The following is a 12457-nucleotide window of genomic DNA, read 5'->3' on the forward strand; positions in this document are numbered from 1 at the left end:
GAATGCATGTTTTAGCGCAATGTTCGAAATGCTTGTATTGCAAGAATTGAGGTTTTAAATTTTTTTGCTGTTTTTGAGTGTTTTGTCTTTTCGGTTACGTCTCCTTGGGTCCTGTGCTGTGTGCACAGTGCGCCTTCCGATTCGCACACAGACACCAAGCTTAACTTAAAGAGTATTGTTACAAAAAAAGTTATGTCTCATCTTCCAACATGTAGAACAGAGCAGACCCTACTAAGACAAGAGTATCAAGGAGCATGACTGTGGAAAATGTTTACTGTTTCTGTCACATGGCATTACGGTACCACGAGCAGCATTTTAGCCACAGACATATGTGCTAGCTCACTAGTCTGTGTTCTATAAATGTGAAATGAGCATAAAAATACAATTATTTAAGGAATTGGCAACTCATTCTGAGAAATGAGCATCTTATCCAGGCAGGCCACTTGATTTCAACATCTCAACAAAGTGAACAGGCTATGTTCAAACAGAAGAGTTCCACTGTTCTACCTCATTAGTGAATAGATCCAAGTTGGCTAGACTTTAATATAACGATTAGCTGGCTACTCACTAGCAGGCGGGCTAGTGCTCGAGAGATTATGTTAATGTTTTATAATGCCTGCTGTCAGAATTTGGTCATTATTAGTGGATGTCAATTATGCATGTTTCTGGTTACATTTGTAACAAAGGGCATTTTCATCCACTTGAACGCAATATCAGTGATTGCAATAAACAGGTTAAACTATTTTGATAAAATAATTAAATTATTGGTGTTGTCTTGTGGTTGTGGAACACTTATATATTTAGCTTAGGTATCATTTTACAAGCCCTGAATTCATTTGATTATTCCTGACTGTTTGAAATTCAGTGTTGACCTTTTTAATTGTGAAACAAAGCTTATATCGAGAAAAGAAATTCCGATGCCTACTGTGAATCGCCCATTAGTTTGAAACCCCCCCAGAGACGTGGTTTTTAGCCCATATCGCCCAGCCCGAGGGCAGTGTAATGTCTTGGTCTTGAGCGTGATGAGTTTGGGTGTTTACGTACATACTGTTCTACTGTATGTTTTGCACATTTATAAAAAATAAACAGCAATACCTTATTTACATAATTATTCAGACCCTTTGCTATCAGACTCAAAATTGAGCTCAGGTGCATCCTGTTTCCATTGATCATCCTTGAGATGTTTTGACAACTTGATTGGAGTCCACCTGTGGTAAATTAAATTGATTGGACATGATTTGGAAAGGTACACCTGCCTTTTATAAGATCCCACAGTTGACCGTGCAAAAGCCAAGCCATGAGGTCAAAGGAATTGTCCGTAGATCTCCGAGACAGGATTGTGTTGAGGCACAGATCTGGGGAAGGGTACCAAAACATTTCTGCAGCATTGAAGGTTCCCAAGAACACAGTGTCCTCCATCATTCATGGATGGAAGAAGTTTGGAACCACCAAGGCTCTTCCTAAATCTGGCTGCCCGGCCAAACTGAGCAATCGGGGGAGAACGGCCTTGGTCAGAGAGGTACCCAAGAACCCGATGGTCACTGACAGAACTCCAGAGTTCCTCTGTGGAGAGGGTAGAACCTTCTAGAAGGACAACAATCTCTGCAGCACTCCACAATCAGGCCTTTATGGTATAGTGGCCAGATGGAAGCCCACTTGGACCTAAAGACTCTTTGATCATGAGAAACAAGATTCTCTGGTCTGATGAAACCAAGATTGAACTCTTTGCCCTGGCACCATCCTTACCGTGAAGCATGCTGGTGGCAGCATCATGCTGTGGGGATGTTTTTCAGCTGCAAAGACTGGTAGACTAGTCAGGGTTGAGGCAAAGATGAACGGAGCAAAGTACAGAGAGATCCTTGATATCCTGCTCCAGAGCACTCGGGACTTAAGACTGGGGTGAAGGTTAACCTTCCAACAGGACAACGACCGTAAGTACAGAGCAAAGACAATGCAGGAGTGGCTTTGGGACAAGTCTCAGAATGTCCTTGAGTGGCCTGAACTTGAACCCAATCGAACATGTCTGGAGAGACATGAAAATAGCTGTGCAGCAACGCTCCCCATCCAACCTGACAGCTTGTAGTGTCATACCCAAGAAGACTCAATGCTGTAATCGCTGACAAATGTGTTTCAACAAAGTACTGAAAAAAGGGTCTGACTACTTATGTAGACGTGATATTTCAGTTTTTTTATTTGAATAAATTAGCAAAAAAAATATCAAGATTTAGAATAAGGCTGTAGCGTAACAAAATGTGGAAAAAGTCAAGGGGTCTGAATACTTTCTGAAGGCACTTTTATAGTCTGTGCCGGCCAACCTTCAGCCAGGGAGTGGAAGCATGAGTGACGCTCCCAGAATATCTGAAGGGGCTGCACAGCTACAGATACTGCATTTCCCATGCCAGGAACAACCACTCTGTCATAGTTAAGGCAACCGGTGCTTGTCTGCGAAGTCACACCAAGTTCAATCCCAATTGTCCTAGAAGTGTTCCTTCCTCTAGGCTGATGTCTAAAATACTTCAAATTACTTTCAAACATTCTTTCAGCACTTGAGGATGATGTGCTAGGCCCTAAATCAAATCACAGGATGGAAAAAGCTTCACATTTTTGTCAAATGCCCTGCTACCAAAATATTACAGGGCCTGGAAAATGGTATTACTTATTTGGCTACATAACGTACAAGGTACAGTGGCTTGCAAAAGTATTCACCCCCCCCCCCCTTGGCATTATTTATATTTTGTTGCCTAGGAATTAAAATAGATTTTGGGGGGTTTGTATCATTTGATTGACACAACATGCCTATCACTTTGAAGATGCCAAATAATTTTTCTTGTGAAACAAACAAGAACTAAGACAACAATAATGAAAACTTGAGCGTGTATAACCTATTCACCCCCCCCCCCCCCCCCCCCCCAAAAAAAAAGTCAATACTTTGTAGCGCCACCTTTTGCAGCAATTACAGCTACAAGTCTTTTGGGGTATGTCTCTATGAGCTTGGCACATCTTGTCACTGGGATTTCTGCCCATTCTTCAAGGCAAAACTGCTCCAGCTCCTTCAAGTTGGATGGGTTCCGCTGGGATACAGCATTCTTTGTCATACCACAGATTCTCAATTGGATTGAGGTCTGGGCTTTGACAAGTCATTCCAAGATATTTAAATGTTTCCCCTTAAACCATTTAACTGTTGCTTTAGTAATATGCTTAGGGTCATTGTCCTGCTGGAGGGTGAACTTCCGTCCCAGTGTCAAATCTCTGGAAGACTGAAACAGGTTTTCCTCAGGAATCTCCCTATATTCAGCGCCATCCACCATTCCTTCAATTCGGACCAGTTTCCCAGTCCCTGCCGATGGAAAAACATACCCACAGCATGATGCTGCTACCATGCTTCACTGTGGGGATGGTGTTCTCGGAGTGATGAGAGGTGTTGGGTTTGTGCCAAACATAGCGTTTTCCTTGATAGCCAAAAAGCTCAATTTTAGACTCATCTAACCAGAGTACCTTCTTCCATATGTTTGGAGTATCCCACATACCTCTTGGCGAACACCAAACGTGTTTGCATATTTTTTTCTTTAAGCAATGGCTTTTTTCTGGGCACTCTTCCATAAAGCCCAGGTCTGTGGAGTGTATTTCTTAAAGTGGTCCTATGGACAGATCCTCCAATCTCCGCTGTGGGGCTTTGCAGCTCCTTCACGGTTATCTTTTGTCTCTTTGTTGCCTCTCTGAAGAATGCCGTCCTTCCCTGGTACGTGAGTTTTGGCGGGCGGCCCTCTCTTGGCAGGTTTGTTGTTGTGCCATATTCTTTCCATTTTTGAATAATGGATTTAATGGGGCTCTGTGGGATGTTCAAAGTTTTGGATATTTTTTTTAATCGCCCACCCCTGATCTGTCCTTCTCCACAACTTTGTCCCTGACCTGTTTGGAGAGCTCCTTGGTCGTCATGGTGCCGCTTGCTTGGTGGTGCCCCTTGCTTAGTGGTGTTGCAAACAATGGGGCCTTTCAGAACAGGTGTATATATCATGAGTTCATGTGACGGATCATGTGACACTTAGATTGCACACAGGTGTACTTTATTTAACTAATTATGCGACTTCTGAAGGTAATTGGTTGCACCACATCTTATTTAGGGGCTTCATAGCAAAGGGGGTGAATACATATGCACGCACCACTTTTCTTTTTTTTTTTTTTATTTCGTAATTTTTTTTCCATTTCACTTCACCAATTTGGACTATTTTGTGTATGTCCATTACATAAAATCCAAATCAATTTAAATTACAGTTTGTAATGCAACAAAATAGGAAAAATGCCCATGGGGGTGAATACTTTTGCTAGGCACTGTAAGTGGGTAACTCCATGATACTTAAGCATTACAAGATAAAACATCCTAGGCACACGCACACAGGAGGCCCTCTGCTCTGCTTCATTATCTGAGGCCTACACAGTGAAGTGCTCCATTTACTCTGGATGTGGTGTCAGATTTGTCAGCCCACGGAGAGCTGAACTTTTTCCTGGTTAAGAGGGTAGTGTTTGATGTATTTAGGCCCGATGTCGTGTGTCATGGCTGGATGAGCCTGTAAATATAGAGGCCATGCATCAGTGTTTTTGCGTACTTGTGAAAGACTAACAAGAGTGAAATGTCTTTATCCCTCCTTTGTTTGAAGAAAATACTAGCTGTTTGAAAATGGAGGCCCTGGAGGGGTTTTCCAGGCTTAGCTTAGTATCGAGGTGCGTGTGTGTGTGTGACTGGGATGGAAGAGCTGTAGCTTCTGAACCTCACAAATGACCACTTTCACATGTGTAAACACTCTAAACATGCTAGCTAATATGCCAATACAAGTAAAGCATTGTTCGATAACTAAGCCAGATAATGTTTTAAAGCACATTCCAAGTCATCTTCTGTCTCATGTTTTCCGTATATGTTTAGTTATGCTATGTAACCGAAGAGTCATTTTTTTCCTCCCAAATATGCTTTGCAGCTCATATTCAGTAAGTGGGAGCCATAGTACCGGCTGGGATTCCACTGAGGTCGTAAGCCCTGAGGCTGTCGTTATGAAGCTGATGTATGACTTCTGATGCTCTGCTCTCCATTCCACAGTTTGATATGAAATGAACAAGAGCTTTGAGTTCAGTGCTTCACACACTCCACGCTGCCACACCCAATGCAAATACTAAACACTGGCATTCTGGTAGTGATTCATAGACTGACTGATGTGTGTGTGATCATTTATCCAGAATGGATTTCTGTGTGTTGTTTTTTTGTGCTTGTCTTTTGTAATTAATGTGTGAAACATGAAGTTAGTGTTTTTGCTGAACTGGTAGTAACTAGGGTTGCATTGATATGACATTTCTGTCTGATACCAATATCTGATCATTTCTTTGCCAAAAAATCTGACACAGACTCCCAGCCACATACCAGATGCGCAGTGTTTCCTGAAAGCGTCTGTGTGTAGGAGAAATCGTTCCGTTTTCTACATTGCGCCTGGCTACCGAAACGAACCGAAAATGCAGTCACCTACAACGTGAAACTTTTTCTGGATTAACTACATAATATCGACCGAAACATGGCAAACGTTGTTTGGAATCAATCCTCAAGGTGTTTTTTCACATATCTCTTCATTGACATGCAGTTCGTGGAAGCTTGCTTCCCTCTCTGTGTCCCATGGAAAAATACTGGCAGGTGACTTTTGCGCACCAATTTCGGCGCAGGACACCGGGCGGACACGTGGTAAATGTGGTCTCTTATGGTCAATCTTCCAATGATCTGCCTACAAATACGTCACAATGCTGCAGACACCTTGGGGAAACGACAGAAAGGGTTGATTCATTCCTCTTGCGTTCACAGCCATATAAGGAGATCATGAAAGACAGAGCCTCAAAAATCCTTGTCATTTCCTGGATGCCATCTCATCTTGGTTTTGCCTGAAGCTCACGTTAAAGGGCACGCACAGAGAAGATATTTGTATTTCTGGACACGTCAGAGTGTTTTCTTTCGAACAGTAGCAATTATATGCATAGTCGAGCATCTTTTTGTGACAAAATATCTTGTTTAAAACGGGAACGTTTTTCATCCAAAAATGAAATAGCGCCACCATAGATGTAAGAGGTTAACTGGAGAGACCGTGCCTCTGCTTCGTTGTCTAGCTTCAGCTTTTTGGCTCAGCTCAGAGGAAGGAGGGCGTGTGCCGGTCGGGCGGTCAGGGAATGTTTGGCTGGAATTTATTGGCCGGGTCTGTCAGCACAGCTTTAACTATGTGAGGGGCAATGTTAGCCCTGCAAGGCATGTGTCTATCTGGACTGAGGGGGGCCAACAACCCCCAGCAACATCAGAGGACTGGATATTGCTGGAATGAGATCCACTGCTAAATTAGATCTGGTGAACTGGGGTTGGCATGCCCCAAGGGGTGAGGCATTTGAAGCCTGCCCTTTCAGGACTATTTTCATTTATTAGGTTTTAATTTTTCAAAAAAGAGCTCTGTATACATTTACAGATGATGGCTGTTACTGAATAGCCTACATATAGTTAGTTACAGGTAGGGGCAGATCAGCATAGCTCGGCTTCTAGCAGAACCCACATACTGCCTAATTATTCTCAAACATTCTATGGATTTGAGTGGAATGAATGTAGGACAAACGCACCTCCACATGTACGCACAAACAAGGAAGTAGTGCTGGAGCTGTGGAACAACAGTCAGAGCTGGGGCAGATACAGTCAGAAACCTGTTTGGCCAGTTAGTTCCCACCAAACCAAACTCAGTCAGGTGTCACGCTGTTGCACCTGAAGCTCTATTTGACAGCAGCCCTTCTGCCATTGGCTCATTCTCCCATGATAAGGTTGAGCCCCTGATGTTCCTCTGTTCTGTTGAACTTCTGTTTTGTTGACCACAAAAAAGCTGGGTAAATCCATTTTGAATTCAATCACTTCTTGACAGCATTAGGCTTGGGAGGTATCCCGGAATATTTGGAAATCGCCACGGGATGTTTTTTTCAATGTTTTTTCAATACTGTAAATAGAATTAACTGTTTATTTTAATGTTTTCATAAATATTTGTAGCAACTTTAAGTAAACACCTACAGTCAAGTTGAGCAATGCTTGGGCAATGCCTTAGGAGATAAAGAAGATTGTGTTCTTCATGTCTCCTGTCACATCATTTTTCATTATGAAGCTTACCCATAGTCCCCAGTCACGTGGTGTTTGTTTACAAGCGAGAGACCGGAGCCTTGTCACTCACAGTTTTGCAGCAAGCACGCGACTGGTGATCTAGTTACAGTTTGGAATTCGCAAGTAAATGTTTGCCAGCTAGTTATCTTAACTATTAAGTTAACTGTCTAACGTGCTAAATCCTCTGCATTCGTGCACTTGCTTGTCTAATTTAGAAGCTAGTTAGTTAGCTATCTACCTAAGTGATAAGCTTCTTTCAAAGTCCAGCTTTTCTTGGTAACAGCAGAGAATCAAATCCTGAATCAAGAGCTTTGCTGTCTAATATTGGTTTTGTGCATGCAGCAAACTGAGTGGCAGGCCTGGAATTTCATGATTTTAGGGGAAAGGCCATTTGGCCTTCAAGAGGTGGCCAATCTACCAAGGCCATCTGCCAGGGCACCAAGGCCATCTGCCAGGGCACCAAGGCCATCTGCCAGGGCACCAAGGCCATTAACCAAAATAGACAAATTGATTTGAAAACCAAAAAACAGTAGCTATTCTGTTAAAAACGTGTGTAATTAAATGTACATAATTTGCCTACTTGTCAGCCTATGTGTAGATGTTAGCCTATGTGTAGATGTTAGCCTATGTGTATTGGCTACAGCCTGCTATGTCCAGACAGATGCTAACCTGAGGGAGGCACCTGAAAATGTAGCCAAACTTTAATTAGACTTTTAATTACATACAGTGCATTCAGAAAGTATTCAGAACTTGTTTCCCCCCACATTTGGTTACTTTACAACTTTATTCTGAAATTGATATATAAAATCGTTCTCAACCTACACACAAGCATTTCGCTGCACTTGCAATAACATCTGCTAACCATGTGTATGTGACAATAACATTTTTACAAATGTATAATTTTGAAAATAAAATATCACATTTACATAAGTATTCAGACCCTTTACTCAGTACTTTGTTGATGCACCTTTGTCTTACAGCCTTGAGTCTTCTTGGGTATGTATTTGGGGAGATTTTCCCATTCTTCTCTGCATGTCATCTCAAGCTCTGTCAGGTTTAATAGGGAGCGTCGCTGCACAGCTATGTTCAGGTCTCTCCAGAGATGTTTGATCAGGTTCAAGTCCGGGCTCTGGCTGGGCCACTAAAGGAAATAATGAAACATGTTCAATTTGGTTTAAATAATGCCAAAACAAAGTGCTGGAGAAGAAAGTAACGTGTGCCATGTAAAATATGTGCCATGTAAAAAAGCTAACGTTTAAGTAAGTTGCTCAGAACATGAGAACATATGAACGTTGGTGGTTCCTTTTAACATGAGACTTCAATATTCCAAGGTAAGAGATTTTAGGTTGTAGTTCATATAGTATTTATAGGACTTTCTCTCTCTACCATTTGTATTTCATATACCTTAGACTATTGGATGTTCTTATAGGCACTATACTATTGCCAGTGTAACAGTATAGCTTCCGTCCCTCTTCTCGCCCCTACCTGGGCTCGAACCAGGAACACATCGACAACTGCCACACTCGAAGCATCGTTACCCATCGCTCCACAAAAGCCGCGGCCCTTAAACAGTATTAGCGCACACCCAGCTAACTAGCTAGCCATTTCACATTGGTTACACCAGCCATTAGGCTGATAGGCTTGAAGTCATAAACAGCGCTGTGCTTGCGAAGAGCTGCTGGCAAAACGCACAAAAGTGCTGTTTGAATGAATGATTACGGGCCTGCTGCTGCACAGTCAGACTGCTCTATCAAATCAGACTTAATTATAACACACAGAAATCCGAGCCTTTGGTCATTAATATGATCGAATCCGGAAACTAATAATTTTGAAAACAAAACGTGTATTATTTCAGTGAACGGGTGGCATTCCTAAGTCGAAATATTCTTGTTACATTGCACAACCTTCAATGTATGTCATAATTACGTAAAACTCTGGCAAATTAGTTCGCAATGAGCCAGGCAGCCCAAACTGTTGCATATACCCTGATTTCACCTGGTTAATATTGCCTGCTAAACTGGATTAGAAGTTATAACTAGTGATTATGATTGATTGATTTTTTATAAGTGTAATGCTAGATAGCAATTTACCTTGGCTTCTACTGCATTTGCATAACAGGCAGGCTACTCATGGAGTGCAATGGTTAGAGCGTTGGACTAGTTAACTGTGTGGTTGCAAGATTGAAACCCATGAGCTGACAAGGTAACAATCTGTCGTTCTGCCCATGAACAAGGCAGTTAACCCACAGTTCCTAGGCAGTCATTGAAAATAAGAATGTGTTCTTAACTGACTTGCCTAATTAAATAAAAGGTATAAAATATATATAAATATTTTTTTTATTAAAAAAAAATCAGAAATCGGCTCCCAAAAATACAGATTTCAGATTTTTCTGAAAACTTGAAATCGGCCCTAATTAATCGGCCATTCTGGCTATGGCCGGTCAGATGCCGAGCAGTTGCCATACCAGGCGATGATGCAACTGGTCAGGATGCAAATGGGAATTTATCCAGGACACCGGAGTTTAACACCCCTACTCTTACGATAAGTGCAATGGGATCTTTAGTGACCACAGAGAGTCAAGACACCCGGTTAACGTCATTTACATTACATTTAAGTCATTTAGCAGACGCTCTTATCCAGAGCGACTTACAAATTGGTGAATTCACCTTCTGACATCCAGTGGAACAGCCACTTTACAATAGTGCATCTAAATCATTAAGGGGGGGGGTGGTGAGAAGGATTACTTATCCTATCCTAGGTATTCCTTGAAGAGGTGGGGTTTCAGGTGTCTCCGGAAGGTGGTGATTGACTCCGCTGTCCTGGCGTCGTGAGGGAGTTTGTTCCACCATTGGGGGGCCAGAGCAGCGAACAGTTTTGACTGGGCTGAGCGGGAACTGTACTTCCTCAATGGTAGGGAGGCGAGCAGGCCAGAGGTGGATGAACGCAGTGCCCTTGCTTGGGTGTAGGGCCTGATCAGAGCCTGGAGGTACTGCGGTGCTGTACCCCTCACAGCTCCGTAGGCAAGCACCATGGTCTTGTAGCGGATGCGAGCTTCAACTGGAAGCCAGTGGAGAGAGCGGAGGAGCGGGGTGACGTGAGAGAACTTGGGAAGGTTGAACACCAGACGGGCTGCGGCGTTCTGGATGAGTTGTAGGGGTTTAATGGCACAGGCAGGGAGCCCAGCCAACAGCGAGTTGCAGTAATCCAGACGGGAGATGACAAGTGCCTGGATTAGGACCTGCGCCGCTTCCTGTGTGAGGCAGGGTCGTACTCTGCGGATGTTGTAGAGCATGAACCTACAGGAACGGGCCAACGTCCCACTCGAAAGACGGCACTCTACACAAGGCAAAGTCCCCAACCACTGCCCGGGGGCAATTTATTTGGGGAGACCAGCATCTGGTCTCCCATCCTTGGACTGACCAGGTCCAACACTGCTTAGCTTCAGAGGTAAGACAGCAGTATGATGCAGGGTGGTATGCTGCTGGCCATTTGGCTCCAAGGAACTTGAAACTCTCGACAAGTTCCACAACAGCCGGGTCACTGTTAATGGGGGCCTGTTCGGCCCTCCCTTTTCCTGCAGGCAAAGATCATCTCCTTTGTCTTGCTCACATTGAGGGAGCAGTTGTTGTCCTGGCACCACACTGCCAGGTCTCTAACCTCCCTATAGGCTGTCTCATTGTTGTCGGTGATCAGGGCTACCACTGTTGTGTTGCAGCAAACTTAATGATGGTGTTGGAATCATGCTTGGCCATGCAGTCGTAGGTGAACAGGGAGTACAGGAGGGGACTAAGCACGCACCCTTGAGGGGCCCTGTGTTGAGGATCAGCGTGGCAGATGAGCTGTTGCCTACCCTTACCACCTGGGGGTAGTGTAGTGGTCTGTCTGTAGTGGTCTGCTTGAAACATGTAGGTATTACAAACTCGGGTCAGGGAGAGGTTGAAAATATCAGTGAAGAGACTTGCCATTTGTTTCGCTCATGCTCTGAGTACACGCCCTGGTAATCCGTCTGTTTTAAGGTCTTGCTCACATTCTCTATGGAAAGCGTGATCACTGTCATCCCGAATAGCTGATGCTCTGATGCATGCTTCAGTGTTGCTTGCCCTGACGCAAGCATAAAAGGCATTTAGCTCGTCTGGTAGGCTCGCGTCACTAGGCAGGTCGCGGATGCGTTTCCCTTTGGACTCCGTAATAGTTTGCAAGCCCTGCCACATCCAACGAGCGTCGGAGCCGGTATAGTAGGATTCAATCTTTGTCCTGTATTGACACTTTGCCTGTTTTGATGGTTCGTCTGAGGGCAAAGCAGGATTTCTTATAAGCATCCGGTGTCCTAGTTCACTGTTGCAAGTTCAAATCCCCGAGCTGACAAGGTACAAATCTGTCGTTCTGCCCCTGAACAGGCAGTCAACCCACTGTTCCTAGGCAGTCATTGAAAATAAGAATTTGCTCTTAACTGACTTGCCTAGTTAAATAAAGGTTAAAAAAAAAATATTTATATGTATTGGTCGTTCTGATATTTATTTTTTGTTGGATGCACTGTTGGAGACTTTTGTGAATTTTGATCCCATGTTTCTGATCACTGAGTCTAGACACATGATGTGGATTTAACTTATTACTGTTGCTTATGATCCATTAGGCAGCAGGCTACAGAATACACTCTGTCGTTGCCAGACTCGTGATTTAGTTTTCAAAACGAATAAATGCATTCATACCACAAGCATAGATTTTTGTTTCTTTGAACTTTGTATTACTTTCTCACAATTCTTGCCTTTCTCAGTAGAATTTGAGCAGTCACCCGCAGTAGATCTTATTTCAATCTGTCATACAGTTGTGTACGGTATAATAATTGCCTCCCTCTCGCTCTTCTGTCTCCCACCCGCCTTTCCTTGCTTTCTTCCCCTCCCCTTCTCTCACTCCCTCCCTCACTCTCGTCCCCCCCCTCACCAGAATGACGTGCCAGAGTGGGGTGATTCCCCTGCAGGCCTGTTCAACCTGCAGGGAGAGGAGGAGCCCTTCTCGTGGCCGGGTCCCAAGACTATCCATCTGCGGCGCACCTCTCAGGGCTTCGGCTTCACCCTGCGCCACTTCATTGTCTACCCACCAGAATCTGCAGTGCACCCTTACCCCTTCCCAGTAAGCACCACAGTCACATGAACATTCCAAAGCTCTTCCATTCAGTTCATTGACATCTACTGTAGCACTTTGTATGATGTTGTTGTGGCAGGAGTTGCAACAAAATGAGAGTAATGCCCCGAATACAATTTGTGTAAAATCAGTTGATTCCTTTAAACAACTTCCTGAGCTCAT

General features: G+C 43.7%; 1 protein-coding gene across 3 annotated transcripts in view; it reads left to right on the forward strand.

Moving 5' to 3' along the window:
- Positions 1-12457, forward strand: part of LOC135558767 (rho GTPase-activating protein 21-like) — an 86778-nt gene that overhangs the window by 10854 nt on the left and 63467 nt on the right. For all 3 annotated transcript variants that reach the window (XM_064992871.1, XM_064992873.1, XM_064992872.1), the window contains exon 3: positions 12098-12283. In XM_064992871.1, coding sequence (XP_064848943.1) covers positions 12098-12283 — 186 coding nt within the window. The remainder of the gene's footprint in view (positions 1-12097; positions 12284-12457) is intronic.

Source organism: Oncorhynchus masou, chromosome 17 (genome assembly GCF_036934945.1).
Source record: "Oncorhynchus masou masou isolate Uvic2021 chromosome 17, UVic_Omas_1.1, whole genome shotgun sequence".
Classification (NCBI taxonomy): Eukaryota; Metazoa; Chordata; class Actinopteri; order Salmoniformes; family Salmonidae; genus Oncorhynchus; species Oncorhynchus masou.